The 25,133-nt window shown below is 38.0% G+C and overlaps 2 protein-coding genes across 3 annotated transcripts in view; one reads left to right on the forward strand and one right to left on the reverse strand.

Moving 5' to 3' along the window:
• Tbpl1 (TATA-box binding protein like 1) overlaps positions 1–20,262 on the forward strand; it is a 30,642-nt gene extending 10,380 nt beyond the window's left edge. The window contains exons 2-7 of one of the 2 annotated variants that reach the window (XM_048354115.1): positions 12,499–12,571; positions 15,337–15,419; positions 15,814–15,877; positions 17,231–17,334; positions 17,433–17,527; positions 19,725–20,262. In XM_048354115.1, the coding sequence (XP_048210072.1) occupies positions 12,499–12,571; positions 15,337–15,419; positions 15,814–15,877; positions 17,231–17,334; positions 17,433–17,527; positions 19,725–19,804 (499 nt within the window). In that variant the 3' untranslated portion in view covers positions 19,805–20,262. Of the gene's footprint in view, positions 1–12,393; positions 12,572–15,336; positions 15,420–15,813; positions 15,878–17,230; positions 17,335–17,432; positions 17,528–19,724 lie in introns of both variants that reach the window. The other variant, XM_048354116.1, reaches the window with a different exon arrangement.
• A 1,581-nt stretch (positions 20,263–21,843) lies between these two features.
• The window catches only part of Slc2a12 (solute carrier family 2 member 12), a 49,417-nt gene continuing 46,127 nt past the window's right edge, over positions 21,844–25,133 (reverse strand). The window contains exon 5 of the mRNA XM_048354114.1: positions 21,844–23,853. Within this exon, the coding sequence (XP_048210071.1) occupies positions 23,703–23,853 (151 nt within the window). The 3' untranslated portion in view covers positions 21,844–23,702. The remainder of the gene's footprint in view (positions 23,854–25,133) is intronic.

Raw genomic sequence — 25,133 nt, forward strand, 5'->3', positions numbered from 1 at the left:
CATTGGAAACAATGGTTTCGTCAGAAACGCATGTAGATTTATCAATATGCAGTTTTTCGGGGGGGTTCTAGACTATTGTTTTCAGGGACTGAACAACTTCTGAGTTGGAGGGAGAGCCCAGGGAAGGTACTTTAGAAACGAATTACAAAATAGGGATAGATAATTTTGAGAGTTAGATGTTCCCAATGCTTTGTGCTCTGGAGAGGAACAGTAGGCGGGAGTTTCAGCTGCCACTGAATCTATCTGGCAGACAATCATCCATCCCTAACTGTTGCTACTATGTAGAGGCACAAGGCGGATTTTGTCAGTTTAGAGCCTGAAGTGGAATTGAGGAAACAAGGCAGGGTAAACTGAAGAAATCTTGATGTACTCTATGATAAAGTCATAAAAGGAGGCAGCCCATTTTAGCAACTTACTGAATGGGAAATTCCATTGTTTTGGTTGCCTATGATGATGTTTCATCCCAGTGCCTCTCATCTGACTGTCCACTGGTAGTATTGTGTAAACATTTTTAAATGCAAGGGCTTACTAAGGTTAATTAAATCTCAGTTTCTATGCAAGTGAATATCAATATAATTTTTATTTCTTTTTAACTTTCCCTTAGTAGGTTAGAACTAGTGTCCTTGCTATGGTTTGACTATGATTGGCCCCGACAAACATGAAGGATATTAATAGGGTTTGTATATTAATAGGGTTTATTATTTGTTATGTAGTAATGGTACTAAGAAGGTGGAAACTTAATTTATGGTATTTAGAATGGGTGCCTTCGGAATGTGATTGTTTAGATAAAGTCGTTAGTGTACAGCCTTCATAATTAATTGAATCCTTGTTACTTTATAGAAGAGGGATGAAGACTAGAGACACAAATGTGTTGTCTTGAGCTCTGCCAACATGAAGGCCATCACCAGAACTGAGCAAGTAGCCACCAGCACCTTCCCTGGGAACCTCCAAAACTGGGCTAAACAACTCTTTTATTTATGGTTAGCCTGCAGTAGGTATTTTGTTGTAGTAAGGAAAAGTTGACTAATGCAGTTCCACGATGAGATCTTTGTTATCATTCTTGTACTATCGTCTATGTAAGAACCCTTTCTTTTGCGGTAAAGTTATCATCAAATCATTCACCTAATGGCTGTGCTAGTTTAAAACCAGTTTTCTTTAGTCTTTGTCATAGATCTTAATTTCCAGGTTGTTTTTTTTTTTTAAAAAGGTGGCTTTCTTCTGGGCTAGCCAAGTTCTCCATATTTAGCTTTCTTGAGTGATAAACCCTTGATTACTTAGATCTAACCAATTTTGAATAAAGTAATAGTTCTAATGGTGCTTCTATGAGGAATATTTATTCCGTAGTCCTGTTATTATTTAGTCCTGCTTGCTTTTACCATGTTGCATTTTTTTTTTACTCTTTTAACCAGAAAAGCATTTTAACCAGAAAAATTTGAATTCTATACTGTTTTCTTCAATGATTTTATAGTCTTTTCTGAAGATATCATTAAGGAATGACATGGACATTAGTTTGTGTATACTCAAGCAGACATTTCATGTGAAGAGGAGCCCTGTAAAGGCAGTAAAAAGCCAAGTATCCACAGGAAATGTAACCTGTTGTGTTTTCACCTTGCTCTTCTATCTCTTGATTTTTTTTTTTTTTTTTTTTTTAGGAATGATACTGAAATAATCAAGGCTTGTTAATTTTTTTTTGGGGGGGGGTCGGTCTTCGGGCTTGAACTCTGGGCTGGGGTGCTGTCTCTGAGCTCTTCAGCTCAAGGCTAGTGCTCTACCACTTTGAGCCCCAGTACCACTTCTGGTTTTCTGATGGTTAATTGTAGATAAGAATCTCATGGCCTTTCCTTCTTGGGCTGGCTTTGAACTTCGATCCTCAGATCTCACCCTGAGTAGCTAGGATTACAGGAATGAGCCACTGGCACCTGGCTCCATTGATGAAGTATCAGTGGTTTAGTTTGAATGCTTTGCTCATATCCTTGAAATAAACTCTGAATACAGAGAAGTTTGATCTTACAGTATGATAACTCTTGACACCATCTGGGAGCTAGAAGAGGATGGGTTTGGTCTTTCTACCTGATGACTTAACATTTATACTTGGAAATAAAAATAATAAAAAGTAATCTTAAATCTTTCACTAGCATTGGTTAATGGCTAAACTAATCTTGTAAATTAAGAGTCTCCTTTTCTAGTCTCCTTAAGCCAGATATCAAACTTTTTGGTAAAGAGATAAGTTTCTTAGTGTTGTAAATGACAGCTTATAGTAAATAGGGGCACATGTAAGACCTTTTCAAGAAAACTGGTAGCTTATAATTGAAAATGAACATCTTAAGTTTAGTTTTCATATTTAATATTCAAAGCTGATATTCTAATTTTCTGGCTTTATAAGGTACCTAAGTAGAAATTAGCAAAATAATTGTTTTATAATAATATGTGATTAGTCTTCTTCATCTTTTTCTGCTTTCCTTACCATATTTCCCACAGCTCCCTTCCCAATACACTCCCCTCCCAACAAGTACCTATCAACAATTACTGTTCAGTCTGGGAATGTGGCCTAGTGATAGAGTGCTTGCCTAGGATGCATGAAGCCCTGGGTTTGACTCCTCAGTACCACATAAACAGAAAAGGCCCAGAAGTAGCACTGTGGCTCAAGTGGTAGAGTGCTATCCTTTAGCAAAAAGAAGCTCAGGGACAGTGTACAGGCCCTTAGTTCAAGCCCTAGGACTGTCAAAAAACACAACAACAAAAAAACAATTACTGTTCATTGTTCTTTGAAGTAATTTTGCTATTGGTTGGGATCTTTTTTAACTCATGGTTAAATTTAGAGGGGTTTTTTCCAGTACTAATTTTATTAACCAAGTACATCAGAACTTAGTCTTTGTTTTACTACTTGTTTTTAAACTTGAAATGGAGACAATCTTGTTTTGTCTTCCAGAACTTGAACACTGCAGTAAGCCACTAGTAATCCTTTCCATTTTTGAACATTTTTTTCCTTCATGGAAGATGAATAGAGGAGATAATAATAGTAATGATGAGAATAGTCAAATTTGAATGCTTACCATGTGCACGTGCTGGGCCAAGCACTCCATAGAAGCTTTTATTTCATTTTCACAACACTATTATCTGCTATGTTTTATAGATGAGGGATATGTAGGCGCTAGAGGGTTTAGTAATGTCCCCATGGTGTGGTGGTAGGGCTCCTAAATGGTAGGTCTGGATTTAGCTCAAGCAGTTTGCTGAACACTTAAATTTGTGTGTGTGTGTGTGTGTGTGTGTGCATGTGTGTGCATGCACGTGCATAACCTCAAGCTAACAGTTAAGCTCTAGAGACATTTTATTGAACATGTATAATGCCTTGGGAACTGCCAAGACTGGGGTAAAGAAATAAATAAGGTTAGACCATGATTCTGAGGAGTTTATTATACATAGACATATTATACATAGACATATTTCACTGTAGTGGAATTTCACAAGTGTGGAAAATTGTCATAGAAATCAGCTCAGTAATATGTTATGGGATTCAAAATACAGAACACGGATTTATTCTTGGGTATCAGATTTCTCAGTTCCTTATTTTTTAAATTTTACTCATGATGATTTTTTAACAAAAATTAGTACTGATGTTGGGCACCAGTGGCTCATGCAACTACTCAGGAGAGTGAGATCTGAACATTAGGGTTCAAAGCCAGCTGGGGCAGGAAAGTCCATAAAACTCGTATCTCCAGTTGCCTACCAGAAAACTGGAATTATCACTGTAGCTCAAAGTGGTAAAGCACTAATCTTGAGCAAAAGAGCTCAAGGACAGTGCCTAGGCCTTGAGTTTAAGCTGACAAAAAAAGTCTACCCCCCCCCAATGAATACTGGATTTGAACTCAGGACCTTGCTCTTGCTAGTCAGATGCTTTCACTGCTGAGCCACACTGCCAACTCTGATCTTTGGTAATTTTTTTAGATAGGGTTTTGATTCCTACCAAGTTGTATGCCTAGGTACAGTCCATCTGTACCCACTGATGAGTTAAGACTGGATATCTTGAAATTTTTTGCATAGACTTAAACTGAGATTCTTCCAGTCTGAGTACCCCAGGAAGCTAGAATTGCAGGCATAAGCCACTGACACCCAGTCCATTATGGTTACCTTTTTCATTACCTTGTTTATTAGGATTTCCAGGCTTACACTGCATGCGCGCACACATGCACACAGTATGCATACATACCAGTACTGAGACTTGAAGTCAGAGCCTCAGTGCTATCCCTTGGCTTTTTTGCTCATAGCTGGTGTTCTGTCACTTGAGCCATGGATCCACTTCCAGCTTTTTGGTCGTTAATTGAGATTAATTGGAGATTGTTTGTCAACTAATCAGACACTCTGGTCCTTAGATCTCAGCCTCCTGAGCAAGTAGTATTACAGGTGTGAGCCTGGCTTCCAAGTTTACATTTCTTTTTTCTTTCTTTTTTTTTTTTTGGCCAGTCCTGGGGCTTGGACTCAGGGCCTGAGCACTGTGCACTGTCCCTGGCTTCTTCTTGCTCAAGGCTAGCACTCTGCCACTTGAGCCACAGCGCCCCTTCTGGCCATTTTGTATATATGTGGTGCTGGGGAATTGAACCCAGGGCCTCATGTATATGAGGCAAGCACTCTTGCCATTAGGCCATATCCCCAGCCCCAAGTTTACATTTCTTGTCTAGACCTAAACCTTTCATACTCCATTCTCCTCTTTCCTCATCCCCATATCATCAACACATCATCATTCTGTCTTCTGCAGATGTCTTCTGTTTACTGCTTTCCATCTGCAGCAAGTGCCACCCCCTCTGGTCCAGGCTGCTGTTGTCTCTTCTGTGAACTGCTTCACTGGGTCCTGACAGGGTTTCTTTACCATTATTTATCTTTCAGACCCTTTCCCTGGCGGAATTGGTGATGATGTAGTTTTTAAGTGAATATATATACATACCGTGTTTTTAATTTTTTTCTGCTCTTTTAGCTCACTTTTGCTCTTAGAATAAATATCAGAATCCTTATCCAGTTGCCAGTGGTTCAGGTTGTAGCTACTCAGGAAGCTAAGATCTATGAAGGGAAGATTTATGCAGTTTACAAATAAAGAGTAGGAGCAATTCAAGTGAATCCATTGTCACAGATCTTCAGGTAGGACTGTGTCTACTATCTTTACATTCAGTTTTTTAAAATATGTTTTTCTTTCTTCCATCAGAGTTACTAGGCTGCTGTTAAAAGCACTTAAGGTGGGAATTAGATTATATACTTTTGTATTGCAGAATGCATAGCATTGTTTTTTAAGTGCTCCCCACCACCTTTTGGGCAGCATTACAAATATTACCATTACTAAAGCATAGAAAATGAGCTTGTCATTACCATTGTGTGTGTATGTGTGTCTTTAATATTTGCTGACTCCCATCAGAGTTGTTAATTTCCACAGAAAGAATATATCTGTAGCCCTGCAGATATTTAAAATCATTTTGATGCAAATTATTTGCATGAATGCAATGATTTACTTAATGCAGTGATGTTTTTGCCTTTATACTTAAGTATTTATAAAGGTTTTACGTAACATATATGGTATAACTACATAATTCCTCTTGTTGGAAAATAAAAGTGGGGACTGTGTGTGTGTGAGTGTGTGTGGCCAGTGTATGGTTAAAGTTTTCTTCACATTGCTAGACTGGCTTCTAAAGTATGAGCCTTTGGGCCAAACCCTGAAGTTCCCTTGTGATAGACTGTCACCCTACCAAACAAGTTAAAGGGTTTTAGTTTTTTCATGTGGTTATGCTGTTATACCTCCCCCCATGCATCTCACTGTCTCTCTTCTGCCTTTGTGAAGAGGGATGTATGTTAAAGGAAAAGTGGCAGGTTCAGTTTTAGGATGATAATTTATTTTAACTAATGGTACTAGAATTAAAATGATTGCTAAGTGTATAATTTTTAAATCAGTCTACATTGAGTTTCCATCTTTTATGTTAGACTCTCGGAGGCTCAGAATTAGATGCTATATCTTTGGATAAGTATTTCAAATTTGCTTTGTGCTGTGGCAAGATTTCAGACATATGAAATCCTACTCAAATCTATTTGTAACTGAGTTAATAATAGTGAAAGATACCTGTATTTGAAATTTAAGGTAAATCACAGATGTGACATTCCATCCTGAATATTTCAGTACGGTCTCTGAAAAATAAGCATGTTTGTCTATTTACCCGTTCTCTAGTATTTATCACTCAGGCCCATTCAGCGCTCTCGGCTTACCTGAATTTCCCTCAAATATCTCTTATCCTGATGTTTGTTCATCCAGTATCCAATCAAGGACTGGGCCACATAGTAAATGGCTTGTAGGCTTGTGGGTCATTTGATCTTTGTTAGACCCACTCAGTCATACTGAATACTACAGGAGCACATGCACATGGCTGTGTTCCAGTCAGACTTGGACAAAATGGGTGCTGGCCCAGTGGTGGTAGTGGACTGACCCCTGCCTGACCTGTTAGGACTGTGGGTTTTTGTGTTTTTTTGCAACTATTACTATAACAGTTCTCAAGGACTATCATTTCAATAAATAATACTATTTATTTAAAGTATTTGACTGCACATAGTAGTTGCTATGTTTTTTACATAATCAAATTACATGTCTAAAAGAAATCTTGGTATAATGATGATACTATCACAGATTTATTTATACAAGTAGAAATGATGATTTAGAGAGTTAAGTGACTGTCAAGCTGAATGTGAACATTAGTTCAGAGTGCCCTTTGTAGGATTTATGCTGTGTATATATATATATTATCAAGTAGATGTGAAAGACTATGCCCTTTCTAGAAGGCAAAATGATACCTTATCTCCACGCTGGTCACAGTCATGTGTTGGGAGACTTGTCAAATACTGTATTGGAGTCAGAATGTAAAGCCTCTCATCTGCTCTTTTGGGAGCTTTATAAATAAAGAATGTAGGTTCGTTTGGTTGCTGTGTCTTTTTTAGAACAACAGTAGATCTCCAGGAGACTCGCATAGGGTATGCTTCCAGCACAGCCGTCCCCTGCTTCTGCCATTTCTCAAATTATCCATGCTAATTTTGTGGTTAAACTCTTGAGGCCTCTTCCTCAGCCACCTCAGCGGCAACATAAATATAGTTCAAGGAATGGGTTTCTTCTTTTGGTCGAATCTGTTTTATTTAGTTTGAATTTTTGAACTTTCATTTTGAATTTAAGATTTTATGACTGTATTTAGTGGCTTTTCAGTTCTCCTTCTTTAGGACCAGGAGGTGGCAGTGTTTTCCAGGTGATTTAAGGTTACTCTGTATCATGGTTGCTGAATTAATGCTTTGGAATGCCACTCGTAAGTTGGAGAACCTAAAATAAAGCTGTATATTCTTGTCCATAATGTCTCTGAGTGAGGAAGAAGCTGTTTTTCAGCATCCGGGTTCACTTTCAGGCTTTCCATTGGAAGAAAATCGTTGACATATCAGCCTTTTACTAGTCATTTACTTCAGAAACAGAGCAAAGCACTTGATCAAACCATGCCTTAATAAGTTGGCAATAGACAGTGGGCAAGTTATCGATACTTATATTTAATTCAAACTGGAAAATACATTTTTCTTATAGTAAATCGAACATGAAACAAGCAGATTTTACCAAAAAAAAAAAAAAATGGAAAGGAGACAATCAAAACTGGCACCAGGCTGGGGATATAGCCTAGTGGCAAGAGTGCCTGCCTCGGATACAGGAGGCCCTAGGTTCGGTTCCCCAGCACCACATATACAGAAAACGGCCAGAAGCGGCGCTGTGGCTCAAATGGCAGAGTGCTAGCCTTGAGCGGGAAGAAGCCAGGGACAGTGCTCAGGCCCTGAGTCCAAGGCCCAGGACTGGCCAAAAAAAAAAAAACAAAAAAAAAACTGGCACCAGTAACTCTCATACTTATAATCCTAGCTGCTCAGGACACTGAGATCTGATGATTACAGTGCAAAGCCAGACTAGGCAGGAAAGTTTGTGAGACTCTCATCTCCAATTAAGCACCAAAAAAGTGGAACTGTGGCTCAAATGATAGAGTGTTTGCTTTGAGCAGCAAAGCTTAGGGATAGCACCAAGACCATGAGTTCAAACCCCAGTGCTACCACCAGAAAAAGGAAAGAAAAGAAAAGAAAGTCAGCCTCAATTCTCTGGATAGGATACTTTTTTTTTCCCTTAACATTTGGCAGGTATAAGTGCCTACACAGATATAGAAATCAAAGTGTGCTCATTATCAGACTTAGACAATTTTTTACACTAAAAACAATGTGGACCTGCAATTTTATACTTTATGAAAGTATATTTAGTAGTGTGCTATGTAAGACTTGCTGTGCTTTACTTGTCCCTTTTAGATAAACATGTTTCTTCTTAACAGAATTTCTACATGTAATCTTATTTGCACTTTTCTTAGCTCAAATATTTCTCAAGATGCATGCTTAGTGATTATAATTCTATACAATTCTACACACACACACACACACACACACACACACACACACACACACACATTTTAGGTTGTTTGAATACCCACTGCCACTACCAGGTGACTTTTGTACCAAATCTAGAAGACCGTTCTGGTTTACTCTTAACCTTTGCCAACCCTATGTCACCAGTATAAGTAAGTGCTACATGATTCTTTTAGCATTTCCTTCATTACTAGTAAGCTGAAAAAAAATATTTCTAAAAGCAAGTCATTTCTAAATAAATCATTTATCCAAGAAAAATAATAAAATTTAAGTATTTTTTTAATCAATGGTAGTAAAAAACATACATCTAACTTTTTTTTCAAAAAGAAAAAGTTAAAAACTAATGGTACTAGACATTCAACTTAAGTACTTCAAGAGATTAGAAAAAGCTGGGAATATAGCCTAGTGGTAGAGAGCTTGCCTCACATACATGAAGCCCTGGGTTCGATTCCTCAGTACCACATAAACAGAAAAAGCCAGACGTGGCGCTGTGGCTCAAGTGGTAGAGTGCTAGCCTTGAGCAAAAAAGAAGCCAGGGACAGTGCTCACACTCTGAGTTCAAGCCCCAGGCCTGGCGCAGAGAGAGAGGGAGGGAGGGAGGAAGAAAGACAGAGAGAGAGAGATTAGAAAATCATAGAGATGATTTCAACAAAGTAGCAAAGCCTTGCATCAAGATTAAGAGGAGCACAGATACTGTGGAGGTGCTTTAGCATGTTCTACTTGGATCTACACAAACTTGTAAAAGTACTACAAAGCATGATCAATGAAACTACATACATGTTCTTGTGAATTTTGCTGTAAAGGGCTTACAGAGAAGAAGATAGCTATTCTTTCACATTCTTAAACATGGGTAGCAGTTAGGATTGGGTTTGCTGTGGATAACAAAAAGTCAACATGAGAGGACTTGAATTTTATCTCATGCTCATGAGATTCAGAATTAAGTGCAGGGACAGCAGGGAGATTCATAGCACAGGACTGAGGCCACTTCTTTCTTATCATTGTCTCATGGCCTAGATAGCTACTTGAGCCTCCAGCTCTCATTTCCAAAAGAATCTTTGTTGCCTTCGTTTCTCTTTCAGAGCAGACATTTCTCTTTGGAACAGACATTCCAGAAAACAGTAGCATATTTATGTTATTGGCCAGAACATAGTCATGTGGCCATTTTGGCAATATTGTTGCTAAAGAGTCCAAACACAGTACTATTTTATTTCTGTCACAGTGTACTAGCTAAACATCTGGGGTCTGGTCATTATGAAGGAAGAATAAAGTGGACATTAGAATGCACAACTAGAAGTTTCTATCTCACTTCATAAGTTACTTCATAGTTTTTGTAGTGAAATAGCTGAAAACCTAGTGGTATAAGAATTGATGCTAGGAAATATCTGATTGCCTCTTGGACATACCTCATCATTAGTAATGATTGTCATTTGTAGTATTATTGCTTACATTTCATACATTGTCATCATCATTTTGAGGTGAGGTGATGGGTATGGAACCCAGGACTTTATGCTTTTAGACAAACTGAGTCCCAGTCCAGCCATACACTCGAAATGCTCTCCACATCACTCTGTAGTTGGCATCTACCCCATGGTACACGTGAAAGCACTGAGGCACAGGCCCTGGGCCACCCTGCTCCATGCCTGTACACAGGAATGGATTGAGGTAGCTCAAATGTACACAAAAGAAAAACATAATGATACACAGATTGAAGAGAAAGTGGGAATGGAAGGGAAAAACTATCATGAAAGAATATTTTCAGGAATAATGTAAGCATTTTGCACTTGGTAACATTACTTACATTTGAAACCAGAAGAAATATTAAAAAAAATCAATGCACAGAATTGAATACTACATGCTGCCCTTACAGAGGTATTAGAAGCCTTGTTTTGTCACATTGATTTGTCACAATGCAGAAAAACAAGGGAATTTTCCTTATGTGGACTCTTGGCATCTTCAATTCATCATCATCTAATAATTTCAGTCATAAAGGAGAATTTTTTACATATTGTGGCCGTAAAGAAGCTTGAAGATTATTGTAGTATGTAGATAGATACAGTTTGGTGGTTTGTGTGAGGGGAGAGGTTTAGCTAAGCCAAATTGCCATCACTTGATTATTTTGTTATTATTGGGTATTTATGTGTGTGTGTATATGCATATGCGTGTGTGTGCGTACATCTGTGCCAGTGCTAGTGCTTACACTCAGGTCCTGGATACTGTCTCTTAGCTTTTTCAATCAAGGCTAGTGCTCTACTACTTGAACCACAGCTTACGTGGAGATATGTGTCTAGACTTTCCAGGCTGACTTCAGTGATCCTCAGATCTCAGCCTCCTGACTACCTGGGATTACAGGTGTGAGCCACTAACACCTGGTGCCATTGTTTCAATTTTTTTTTTAATATGAGAAAAACCCAAACAGATTCTTTAGCTGGATATGGGCTATGTGCTTAGTAAAATTAGGGCCTGCTCATTGTATAAGTGCTCTATTTTAAGAGTCATGACAAATATATTTGGTAGAGTCTAACCATGATAAGAATGATGCTGTGTAGCTATTTGCTAGTGTTCTTCCCTGCTCACACAAGTTGATTAGGTCCTTGAGAGCCAAAGATTTTGACTTCAGTTTTTTCTTCCAGTGTGCTCTCAGGTAGTAAAAGTATTGAGTATCTGAAGAAGGAATGACTATCTAGTAAATGAGAAGAGTAAAGATTCTTACTTTTTATGAAGTGAGCCCGACCCAAAGAAACATAGACTCTATGTTTTCCCTCATTAATAATTAGTGTATGTCTAGGATAATCCTAGCAGATGGTCACAATAGCTCAATAGCTGTGTACATATAATCACATAAGATGATGCTAAGCGAAATGAACTCCGAGATATGGAAACAAGTGGTTTATCACTGCTGTTTTAATGTACTATGAAATCATTTATTTATCTTTCCTATGGTTTAGCCTCTGTTTTCACTGTGTTTGATTTTGGTACCCTAGGTATTATAGATAAGTTTATCTGAATTAGGAAAGGGAAAGGGAACATCAAAATGGTGAGACAAAGGACAAAAGGCAAACAAATGTAACAGCTATAACAACGCAATATGTTGGAAATTATACAACTCTGGGCGGGGGTGGTGAATTGGGGAGGAGGGAAGGTGGGAGAAAAATGAGGGAGGAGATAACAAGTTTGGCAAGAAATGTACTCACTACCTAACATATGTAACTGTAACCACTCTCTATATCCCCTTGACAATAAAATTAAATTAAAAAATAAATTGAAAAAATATTTTTACTTTTAAATTAAAAAATCAGTTACCATGCCTGAAATAGAGAAAAGTAAGTCTATCTTCCATAGCCCCAGCAGATTGTGTGAGGTGGGTATAATTCTAAAGTCTGGACATTGGTGCTGCCAAGTCTAGCCCCTAAGCATGGTACATTTCAGGCCTCCCCGTCTCTATGGTAGGCCTGGAACCTAGAGGTGAATTGCTGGCGAAAAATCCAGCAACTTCTTGCCATCCAAAGATTATTATTTAAGGAAAGAAAGTTATGTGCGGAGTGTGAAGGACAATTATAGAGCCCTCTTCTTATTTCTTAAGTGACACTTTTTGTGGAGAAAAGGAATGTGATTTGATCCTATATAACCTTTTCAAAAGTAGTACAGAGGCTTGGGAATGTGGCTTAGTGGCAGAGTGTTTGCCTAGCATGCATGAAGCCCTAGGTTCAATTCCTCAGTACCACATAAACAGAAAAGGCCAGAAGTGGTGCTGTGGCTCAAGTGGTAGAGTGCTAGCCTTGAGCAAAAGAAGCTCAGGGACAGTGTCCAGGCTCTGAGTTCAAGCCCAGGACTGGCCAAAAAAAAAAAAAAAAGTAATACAGATCCATCTCATACTTTTATTTTAGAACTAAATGGACAGAACATTTAAGTTTAGTAACTCCGTTTTATTTTATTTCTTAGGATGTGATCTTCGTGGTGGGAAGCTCAATTTTAAACTACCCCAATGGATGCAGACAGTGATGTTGCATTGGACATTTTAATTACAAATGTAGTCTGTGTTTTTAGAACAAGATGCCATTTGAACTTAAGGAAGATTGCTTTGGAGGGAGCAAATGTAATTTATAAGCGTGATGTTGGAGTAAGTATGTGCCTTTTGGTATGTATATGTGGTCTAATTTTACAGTACTGTGAAGGATGCTGTAGTGCATTTATTCCACAGATAGTCGCTGAAGATCTCCACATATGCTAAGTAAGTAAGCCCTGTGGATGCCATCCCTCATCTTAGAGAGGGGAAGACTTTGGAAATAATTCATTTCCAAGTTTTAGCAAAGAGCTCATTGATTATGGAGACATATTGTTCTGTCAATTTCTTTAAACCAAAGTAATGAACCTTTATGTTTTTGTGTTTGCTTATTCAACTATTGCTATAATAATTTTAGGATGTTTTAAATTACATTGCTCTTTAGTTAGTCAAGATAGATTTTTTTCCTTAATAATCAGTAAAAGTAATATCATACATATATATATTTTTTAAATTTTTTTTGCCAGTCCTGGGCCAAGCTTGGACTCAGGGCCTGAGCACTGTCGCTGTCTTCTTTTTGCTCAAGGCTAGCACTCCACCACTTGAGCCACACAGCCACTTCTGGCTTTTTGAGGCAAGCACTCTTACCACTAGGCCATATTCCCAGCCCTGGCTTTTTCTATATATGTGGTGCTGAGAAATCGAACCCAGGGCTTCGTGCATGAGAGACAAACACTATAACGCTAAGCCACATTCCCAGCCCCCTCATTCAAAGCTTAACCTGGACATTTTAAATTTAGTGTTTTTCAAAACTTTTTTTTTGGGGGGGGGGTTTGGGGTGTGTGTGTGTGTATGCACGCACGCTGATTTTGAACTCAGGGCAAGGGTGCTGTCCCTTTGCTTTTTGTTAGAGGCTAGCGCTTTACCACTGTGTCGTTTGAGCCATAGACTTTCCTGATCAAGCTGGCTTCTAACCGCTCTTCTCAGATCTCAGCTTTCTGAGTAGCTAGGATTACAGGCATGAGCCACTGGCACCAGGCTTTGTCAACCTATTATATTTAAAATAGAAGCTTTGATGTTATTAATAAGTAATAGTAAAACGTTAGTGTTTGGGGATTAACATTTTTTTTTTTTTTGGGGGGGCCAGTCCTGGGCCTTGGACTCAGGGCCTGAGCACTGTCCCTGGCTTCTTCCCGCTCAAGGCTAGCACTCCGCCACTTGAGCCACAGCGCCACTTCTGGCCGTTTTCTGTATATGTGGTGCTGGGGAATCGAACCTAGGGCCTCGTGTATCCGAGGCAGGCACTCTTGCCACTAGGCTATATCCCCAGCCCGGGGGATTAACATTTTAATGGCAATAAGATAAGTACAAATTCTACATGTTTACTATAAAAATCAGGAATTCAGCCGGTTTTAAGTTCTATAAGTGAAATGCTAGTATAACAAGGTAAAATATCATTAGTTCTTACTACTAGAAATGAAGTTATAATGAGTTAAATTCACCTAAAATTTCAGAAGTATAAAGGATTTTTAAATTCATTAGTAATACCATCTTCCCTTACAAAGTAAATATACTTAATAGAATGTTTAATTGAAAAAAATGCCCAACACAGCTTTGATAGTGGAAAAAAAGTATGGCATGGGAAAGAAATCTTTTTGCTTTTGTTTGTAGGATGAATTTGAGCCCACCTTGGGCTACCTAGTTAGAGCATGGCTCAAAAAATAAAATTGAAGCCAGGTGCGGGTGGCTCATGTCTGTAATTGTAGCAATTCAGAAGGCTGGGATCTAAGGAGCCTGGTTCAAATATAGCCTGGGCAGGAAGGTCTATAAGACTTAACTCCACTTGACCATAAGAAGCCGAAAGTGGAACAGTGGTAGAGTGCCATCTGTAAGCAAAACAGCTAAGCTACAATGCCAGGCCCTGGGTCAAGCTCCAGTACTGGCACAGAAAAAGTAAAATAAAATTGAGTATTTTTTTAAAAGCCTTCCATACATGAGAATCTCAGATAATACCACCAGCTTTAGCCTTTCTCCTGCACGTTGAAATTCATTCCCATGTAGGACTTGCATGCATCTCAGCTGTAAGATTCAGTATGAGGTAATGGCTCATGGGCGTTGTGTACAGTGAAGCAGGGCTAGGAATTGGAGAACGATGGAGGGATGAGTAATTTGGGGGCTAGGCAGGGTGGGGTTCTCCATGAAGGTGATGTCTGGTGAAAGACCCACATGAAGTCAGATTGATAAGGGTGAGTACTCCAGATGACAGTAGCAGCAGCCATGAAGCTCTTGATGTGTGAAGACCTTTGGCATGAATTAGCACCCATGTAAATTCCATTGATGTCACTGGAATAGGAGAGCTGAAGTGTTTAATATGCCTGTAGATGGTTAATTCTTTGTATGTAATGAGAGATTTGTGTTCTCATTTTTAAAAAATACCTACTTATCTTTAAGTAGTTGTACAAATGATTGTCCTTCAACAAAGGAATTTGTGCACGTGTTTTGATCACTGTCACCCCTTTGTGAATTCTCTCCTGTCTCTCCCAACCCCACTCTGACCTTATTTTTAATTAGTGAAAAATTCTTAAGCTAGCCAGTGGTGGTACATGCCTCTTATCCAAGCACTTGGGAGGCTGAAACAGGAGGATGACAAGTTTCAGAGTACACAGTTGATACGCTGTCTCAAAGAAAATAAGTACTTGGGGAATCGAATAATTGTGCTATTTGTATTCAGTATTGAAATCGATTTCAGAATGAGTAATTTGGAGAACAGCTACTTCAATCTTGATAAGGTTGGGGTAAACTTTGGATATTAACATAGCCACAAAGTAGAACCACATAGGAAGGTTAACAATGCTTTACTATGTCATCTTTTTTTTTTCCAGAAAGTATTAATGAAGCTTAGAAAACCTAGAATTACAGCTACAATTTGGTCCTCAGGAAAAATTATTTGCACTGGAGCAACAAGGTACGTATATTTGGGTTATTAGTTTTTCTTTTCTGCTTTTCTCCCCAAGGAAAGGAAATTTTCTAAAATTCAGAAAAAAAAATAATAAGGGGCTGGGAATGTGACTTATGGCTTAGCAGTGGAGTGCATGAAGCCCTGGGTTCAGTTCCTCAGCACCACATAAACAGAAAAAGAAAAAGCAAAAAAAAAAAAAAAAAAGCTGGAAGTGGCGCTGTCATCGCTCAAGAGGTAGAGTGCTATCCTTGAGCAAAAAGAAACCAGGGACAGTGCTCCGGCCCTAACAAGCTCCAGGACTGGCAAATAATAATAATAATAAGTGAAGTTTGCTGTGTTATTCAGTGTAAGAGTCATTTCCTGTGTGACTGATCATATTTTTTCTTTCCTGAAAATGTAGTGAAGAAGAAGCTAAGTTTGGTGCCAGACGTTTAGCTCGCAGTCTGCAGAAGCTAGGTTTTCAGGTAACATTTTCAAAAACTGTCCACACTGGAATACCCAAAAGTTTACCTTTATAAAATTCAAAATTTTAATAAATGAAGTAAGCACATCACAGGAGTTCCTATGATGGAACTTTTTCTGGATTTTTTTTTCAATACTGCCCTTGGTCTGAAAACAGTCACGAAGCAGCGCCCTTGTGATATTTTTAGGTGATCTTAGCTTTTCCTCTAACTTCTTACCCATTAAGTTGGTTGCCTTTTCAACATCCTAAGGTTTTTGCATTCCTGTCTTCCTCCGCCCCCCCCCCCCCCCCCCATTAAACACGTTCCTGGTCGTCTTGAGAATGCCAGGTCCGGCTCCCGAGCAGAGTCCTACCTAGTAACATGGACACTGGGCGGCAGTAAGGCATTGACTTGACATTTGCTGGCCTGGCAGCTTTTACTTATTATGCACAGGCAAAATTACTGCTTGTGATGAAAGATTTGCTAGGCCATTTGCAGATGAGTTTTTGACTGTGGAAGGTGAGATGTGTTCCTTGAAAGAGGTGAGCCAGCCTGTTTTGGTTGTGGCCACATTGGGAGAAACAGGGATCAGAAATAGTTTCTTCTCTGACTTCAATGTCTGGTACAAAGAACTGAACTACAGGCTATTGGTGGTGACGATTGTTAGGCGAGAGCCTTGAGGTGTAACCATGATATAGGGGTGCTCCCTGGCATTTTGCTGGCTTTCTATTGCTTTGTGCAAGTACTGAATTGAAAGGATGGTTAGTTTTTTCCAGAAGTGTGGTTTTAGGAGAACTGTTGCAAAGATAATGAGATGAAACAATTCAGGTATTTGAGTGGCTATTGCGAGAACATTTGTTTTCAGCCTTGGAGTTCTTTGTAAGTGTAGAGGAATGCTCAGTTAGTTAAAAACATAGTTTTTCATCATCACTACAAGGAAAATAAACATTAAATTTGCAGAAATGTTATTTCACCCTGTTGAATACAAGAGCAGTATATCACCTTTGGAACCCAATGCACACTCTGTATTGACTTTTCAAAATGAGAACTTTTTGTTTTAACTCTTGAGAATTAAGGCCTGTCTTTGAGTTTGCATTTTCCCTCCATTTTCCCAGTAGTTAAGAATACCTCATTCTAAAAGTATTAAAATTAATTTATATAAGATTCAAAAGACTTCAGATATTTAGACTTTACTATGCAGTTATAGGCTTTTACTATTTTCTAATGAAGTGTTTGTTTCTTTTATCAGATTATAGCTTTCAGTTAATAATAGACTCATGCTTAAGATGTCTGTTTAATCTTATTTGGCTTATCATTAAAACAGGTTTTTCTTGTTTCAAAATAACTCACTGCATTTTACTTTTTCTCCCAAAGGTAATTTTTACAGATTTTAAGGTTGTAAATGTCTTGGCAGTTTGTAACATGCCCTTTGAAATTCGTTTGCCAGAATTCACAAAGAACAATAGACCTCATGCCAGGTGGGTCTTGGAAGAATGAATATAATAAGCTTACCAAATTTGAAATTGCCTATCAGCTTTAAAAATGCGTATTATTTGTAACTTCTTTTTTAATATAGTTACGAACCCGAACTTCATCCTGCTGTGTGCTACAGGATAAAGTCTCTAAGAGCTACATTACAGATTTTTTCAACAGGAAGTATCACAGTAACAGGTAAGCTATGATGGGGAAGCCAAACTTGACAAAACAGATTGAGCTATGTAAGAGATAACCATACCAAGATTGAAACATTGTCTGGTTGTCTTGTTTTAACTGTAGATCAGTTTTATCTGCTTTTGTGCTCTCTGTACCTACAATATTCTGTGCTTTTTTTTGTCTCGATCCTTCCTTATCTTAGCGAGCTTCACCAATGTTGTTCCCTTGTCTTACTTAGTAGATCAGTCTGTTGGTTTTCCAGTGCCCATTGTGTGAATGTACTCTCCTTAGCTGTTTGATTAGTTTCCACTTTGTAGCTATTAAGAATTCTCATATATATGTATATTACCATATATAATTTTTTAATTTTTTAAAATTTACATCTTGCACTTAAAATTCCCAAGAGGAACACATTTTACGAACTTTACAGATTCAGGCATAAGCAAAAATATTCAAAGCTAACCAGTACCTATTTACTAGGTTATATTTATTGTAATATTTGAATATTCAGGTATTTGCGAGGGTGGTTTCAGAAGGTGAATCCTGCATGTCAGAAGGTAGCGTTGTAAAGTTGCCATGACTAAAAATTACACAAAGGCATTGTTTGGAACCAGACCCAATGTTGTGCATACTTGAGTTAAGGAAAATTTCTTTAGTTATCTTGAATACTTCACCTTAGAGGAGAATGAAAATTCTTGCTTCCAGGTTCTTAACAAATAAGCTTCAGGTAAGCTTTAGGAGTTTTTTGTTCTATTTGTTGTCAGTTTTTTTTTGTGCCACTGCTGGGACTTACACTCACGGCCTGGGTACTGAACTCTCCCATAGCTTTATCACTCAAGAATAGCATTCTCTCAGTGCTTTTTGGTGGTTCTACTTCTACTTTTTGGTGGTTAATTGGAGATAAGAATTTCCCAGACATTTCCTGTCCAGGCTGTCTGGCTTCAAACTATCATCCTAAGATCCCAGTCTCATGAATTATTAGGATGACAGGAGTGAGTGAGCCACTAATAACCCAGCCACGCCTTAGTTTTGACTCATCCTATGTGTTTTCTCATCTTCCTTGGGGTCCTCGAAGCTCTGAGCCAAGATTTCTGAGACTCTGCCAAAGACTTGTTAAATCCCTGCTAAATGTAGAATCAAACAGTACATATGTAAAAATTATATTTATTTTGTAGTCAAACACCATAACCAACTGGAGACAGTTGACCTAGTAAACTACTATGTATTATACATCTTATAATCTTATAAGATATAGTTATACTGGGTAACTATAATAGAACTATGGATGTAGCCTAGTAGTTAACTACTATGCATCTGAAATCTCATTTGAAATGTTAATGTGCATACACTAGGCCTTTCCCATAAGTGCTATTATGTGTGGATGGATTAAAATGAGTTAAAATGGAACAAACTGAGACAGAATATGTTCAGTACCTTCAAAGTTTACAGGGCGTGAATATGTAAATTTTTATTTTCTCCAGAGGCCAGTTGTATTAGTGAAACCATTATTGTTATTTATATTTACTATTATTGTTTTTTAGTACTGGGAATGGAATTCTAGACCTTGCAAAATGTAAGGCGGTGCTTTGGTAGTGTATCACAGAGCTACATCCCCAACCATGAAGCAGTTTTTATTCAGAATTCATGAAAATACTTTCTTCAGTATTTCTAAACATTTGTCCTTACTTGAGTATTACGTCTTTTGAAGATTTCTCAAAAGTTCTATCAATTGATATACACTATCACCTCATTGCTTGTGATTCCCTGGCCACATTGACTTGGAGGAGCTTAGGAGTAAAGGACAGACATGTGGGTGCCTTGTGGTAGGAAATCAGAGGGGAGGTCCGGTCATTTCGAGTTAGACATTTGACAGCAGCTTAGCTTCATTCCACGGAGTTCCTCCATACTCCAGTGATCCTCGGTTGTCTAACCAGAAGACAATGACCAAAAGGATAGTGGGCTCTGGTTCCATGTCTTAATCTCTCCAGGTTCCTAAGATCTTTGATTCTCCTCTTTGATGATGTAAGTTTTATGGGCTTTTCTTTCATACCAGTGCCCTCAAAATAAATCAATTTGTTTCATACTCTCTAAATTGTCCAGAGAAAAATGACATTCCCTTGGTAATTATTTTCTGTGTACATTGTAGTGGAAGTCATTTTTCCCTTTGTCCTCTTGAGCTTGGCTCACCCTTCTTTCTCCATTGTGTGTGTTACAGGGCCCAACGTGAAGGCTGTGGCTACTGCCGTGGAACAGATTTACCCATTTGTGTTTGAAAGCAGGAAAGAAATTTTATAACTCATCACTTAATTGGTTAGAATCTCTAACTGAGCACCTTTAAAACCTGCTGCACATTGGACTCAACACAAAAGGAAAACTGGACCAACAGTAACTGAGGAAAGAGACTCTTTTTATTCATTCGTGGCTACAGTGTAAGCTCCAGTCCCTTTGGATTTTATTTCAAACTTTGCTGTAATATAAAAAGGAAGTTTACAAGACATGACATTGCTGCTTTTACAAAAGGACATTCTATTTATTTCCGCAGTAATTCTCATGTCCCCATAAGCAGAGCTGTCACAGTGTGCACTACCTTAAATTGTTTTATTGTTGTCATTGTTATTTTTTTTCCAGTTTGAGCTAATGTGTTTTATTTGTGAATAGTCTTTTACATTTTTGTATGCTGAATATGGGCACCAAAGAACCTGTAAAAGTTATCTTTTTCAATTGAATGTGCACAAATAAAAGTTTGGAAAAGATCTCTCTCCATAGCCATTCTGTAACTTTTATTCCCAATTTCTGTCTTCACAAAAATTGTATCCATAATTCTTTTTTCTTTTAATCTATGCAAGCTTAGACTTTGGCTGACGTGTGTTGGTTTATTTTTTGAAGTATGTTTTATAGATAATGTATATACTATGTGTGTATAGTATCTTTTCATGCTCTGTTACCAAATATCAAATAGGAATTTTTCTTGCAGATTTAGGAATAAAAACATGTACATAAATTCTAGGGAACTTGGGTAGAACTTTATAGATAAAGGATGTTTTATGTTGTTAATTAAATATTGTAGGAAATGATAACTTTTAAAAATTAAGAAATTATAGCTTTGAAACAGAAACTTCTTACCCTCTAGATGGAGAGAGATGCTGAGATGGGTTCCACCTCACACATACCTTAGCTATTCCAGAAGGACTCTGTTGTCGCAGGATGGGATTGAGATTCTGGGCTTCTTCATCTTAGGATGTTACTCCAGGCTATTCTAAGTTTCTTGTCAGGGGTTGATAACATCGTGCTGTTTTCAGAAGAAGTGCCCACATGCTGCCTCCGTGCCACAGTATAATTATAGTTCAGCTTGAACTTGAAAGCCATTTTGCAAGATACGTCTTTCCCCTCTGTGTGTCTTATGTAAGGGAGCTAAAGAGTGACAGTCCACAGGAGTGCTCCTCCTAAAGTTGTAGCAGATGAGCATTTAGGAGAGAGGGTCCTGGTCCCATGTGAGCTAGAAATGGTAATGCAGGATCAGGCTACACACTCACACATAGGGTATGGCACAACTAGAAATCTAGTTATATCTAGAAATATAAGGTGGGTGGAGAGTCACAGTTGCCTCCCAATAGAAACATAATAGAAACAGTATCTCTTAGGAAAAGTTGCAACATCTGAGCCTCCATCATTAGTATATTTTTTGGTACCATATTATAAAATCTTGAAAAACTAACTGAAGCACTGATACTGAAGCGTACATACTATTTTATGTTTTTGTTTCTTTCCTTCTCAACAGCCTTCCCCTACCCAGCCTTTCCCTTATAAATAGGGGGAAAGGTCATTATACATTTTTATGAAAGATTTAAATGTGATTTTTAAACTTTAATTTTTTTAATTTGTGCTTTTTAGTTATCAATAGCATAGCTAAACCTAAAGAGAATAAAGTTAGATGAAAGCTACAAGCAGACCTTTGTAAAGTTCTAAGATGTTTCCACTTAGTTTCAATTAACAGTAAATAAGTGGGCTCCTATTTTGCAGTATTCACACACACACAGAAATATAGAAGAAAAACAATTGTATAAGCCTAGGTGCAAATGCAAGTGCATTTCTTTTTCTCCTTGAGATGACTTGGAAACCAGGCAAATCAGAAGCTTTTGGAAATGCTTTATCTGAGAGGAAAGCGCCTGCCAGGGTCTGGATTTGGGGCAGCTGTGTGAGCGCCACCTGCCCGTGTCCGGGTGATCCACTAACGTAACAAAGCCAGGATGAAGCGAGTGTGTCTGATGTCTTCTGGTTTTTCACAAGTACTGTAAATTTTTTAATAAATAAAAACTGTGAATATATGCATACAAATTATAAGTATCTCCCCTTTTTATTTTTGAAAACCACGTTTTAATTGGGGGGCAGGTGGGTATCGGATAAAATTTACTTTGAAGACAACAAAATTGTTAAGTTATAGACAGAATAAGGAAAGGAAAATAGGAGAATGTTGGTGATACTGAAGTCTAGTAATAAACTATCTTGTTTTTTTCATACCCATTTGCAGTGAATTGCCAAACCAAAACATTATCCAAGGCTATGTAGTGTTTGAACTTGAATTGTGTAACAACCTTTAAAACTGTGATGTTTCACCAAAAGCAAGAAAGTCCATGTTGATAACCTGTTTGGGGTTTTTCAAACTCTCAGTATATAATTCCATCAGATGGCATGGTAAATTAAATTGATCCTTACAGAATGCATATTCCCTTCACTTTCCAAAACAAAAACACATGGCATGTTCTTAAAGTTGTGTATGAAACAGACATGGTAGAATTGAAACTTTGGGGTCTTCCCTTGTAGCCTCTCTGCCAACTTTAGATGACATGTATCAGAAGTAAAACTTAATTGTAGATAATTTCCGTTTTATTGTTACTTATATAGATTTGTAGTCTTTCCATTGCAACCCTTCTACCCATCACTGGTAGGGGCTAGTAAGAAAGTTACAACCGAAATAACAAAAGTCCTTGGGTTCTCTTTTCTTAGGTTAATCATAATTTTTTTAAGTTATTTTTAGACAATGTCATTTGTCCCTTTTAAGCTTTCGTGTGAGTTTCCATAGCTTATGTTGGTAAAATTCCCTACCAGATCTTAAAGTTTAGAGAAATACAGGACAGAGCATTCCATTGTACGAGTAAAAGCCAAGTTGCTGGTATAGGTTGGCTCTTTTGTCATCACAGAGAACATAGGGAAGAAATGTCTGAAAGTCATTTATTAAATCTGCATTCATTTGAAAGTCAGCAGCGATTGTGGCCTGTGTGCAATAGTCTGAGGTAGAGTTATTCCTGAGCAGTGAGAAGAATTACAGGAATCCTAATTACTATAAACCATCATGAAAAGCAACCAAGACGAGATTAGGTTTGACTTAAGAAAAAACAGTTGCTCAGAGATTTAGATAAATTGCCAACTCTTTTGATACTTTATTAACAGCTACTTCTAAATAATATGGTCCCAGGATTTTGAAATGACCTTTCTAATCTCTAAAAAATAATAAACATGGAAAAATGTTTATTTTCTCAATCTTACAGAAGCATTTCTATGAGTCTTTTAATACAAAATTCATAGTTTTCCATTAAATTACACTCAGTAATTTGTCAAACTGCTTAATTTTTGTACATGTGGACTAGAAATTATCACTAAAATCCTAGCCGCCACCCTATCCTAATCTAGGACATATGTGCAATTAAATTGTATTATGTGTCCCAGTTTTTTTTTTTTTAATGTAAGACCTAGTGCAGGTAAGTATGTCTTAGTAGGAAAAGATGTGAGCATCTGTCCAGAAAACATGTCTGAGTAGTAAAGTGCCCTCCATATATACTTTCAAGGCTGATCTCAACACTAGGACCTGGTCTTTCAAAGGCTGCTCTGTGAAAAAGCAATGTTGAGCCAGCATGTTTTTTTCTGGGGGGGGTGGGGAGGGGACATGCGTTGAACCTGATACCTTGTTCATAATTAGATATTGCTTAGGCCCTTGTACCTCATCTATCTTGCATAGTTCCTTACTGGGAAAAGTAATTAAATAATGGTTATGTTTATAATGTCAGAGTGTCCCTTTTGAAAGCAGTTCCTGAAAGAAAAGGTGTGGGAGTGGCCAGTGTGTGCTGGTACAGAGACACCCCACAAGTATTGTAGTGTTCTTGTGCTGTGTCGGCATATGTGTGTAAGGCCTTGGGCATCAGGGGTCTTGAAGAAGCTGCCGGGGATCTTCACTCTCACACAGCTTTTTACACTCTGCAATCTGCTCCTGGGCTTTGCTTTTTTGAAGCTGTGTTGGCATTAACTCTTCTTTGTGAGGACTCATATAGCAAATGTTTTCCATATAGTTCCTGAGAGAAAGAGACACTAATGAAAATGTCATTCTTAGTTTACTTGAAGAAGAATGTGCAGGTTATTATTTTTAAGCTCACTTAGGGATTTTAATGCTTTAGCTATGCAAAACATGTTTTTATTGTGAGGTCTGTGGTAGCCTGAAATTCCATCTCTATCACAAACCTTTGGTCATGCAAAGGATAAGGTGGCTGTCTCTGCAATACAAATACCCAGCACTGCAGACAGGGACTCCAAAGGTAGCATTACATACAGAGAACCTAGTGTAGATTTCATCCCAAGTCCTATTTCATTGTCTTCTGGGTTTCTAACTCAACCAGTATGCCTGTGGTTATGTCTGCATATTTTTGCCTTGCATTTCTATCCCCTGCCTCCTGCATCAATACCTTGTTTCTTAGAAGTTTATTCCCTCCTCATAAAAATAGGATATAGCATTTTTCTTTTATTAAGAAATTGAGAAGGGAGCCACCCTAGAAGTTCCCTCCCATTCCAAGTCTTTTTTTTTTTTTTTTCAATTTAACCAATGAGTCAAGTGACTGCCACAGTAAGTTGATATGGATAGGGTGAAGACTTGCTTTCAAGGAGACAAACACTGAAAATAGTAAAAGTGCTAGTGAGAAAAGTAAACAGGGAAAGGGAAAAGGAATGATTTGGTTGGGAAGGATCGTATCACAATTGACATCCTCTAAAGAGACATTTAATCCCAAACTGGAATGCAGAAGGGAGATGAGAATGAGAATCACACTAACTTTTCTGCCCTCCTCAATCCTTAGGGTTACAAGTGAGCCACCAGTACCTGGCCCTAGTTAGTATTTGAGCCAGCTCTTTTTGATCTGAATTCTCTTTCCTCTGATCTTTCTAATAAAACTTATCTTTTACAATAAGTTCCTTTGATTACTCAACCAAAAGTCCCTCCCCCCACCATGTTATAGTTCTGGTAGTTTTGTTCTTTTTTCCTAAAGCGATTGAGGCACCAGACCAGTTCATAGCCTATTATAGATGCTGACTGCTTATTGAGAAGATACATATTTGCCTGCAAGAATGGCTACAACAAATTAACCACTAGAAGTGGAAAATAATTTAAGCCTCAGAACTCAAATATGTATAAAACATTTGCTTGTTTGTTTCCACATAAGTTGAAGGAGGTGGGGGTTGGGGGGAGAATAAAGTCACAGTGGAAAAAGCAAATAGGGCAAACATTCTGAGATTGTAGCTGGCAGAGCAGATATTCAAACTAAAATCCTTTCAAATTTCCTTATAGCAGATAGTTTTTCTGACC

The sequence above is a fragment of the Perognathus longimembris genome, chromosome 9, assembly GCF_023159225.1.
Source record: "Perognathus longimembris pacificus isolate PPM17 chromosome 9, ASM2315922v1, whole genome shotgun sequence".
NCBI lineage: Eukaryota > Metazoa > Chordata > Mammalia > Rodentia > Heteromyidae > Perognathus > Perognathus longimembris.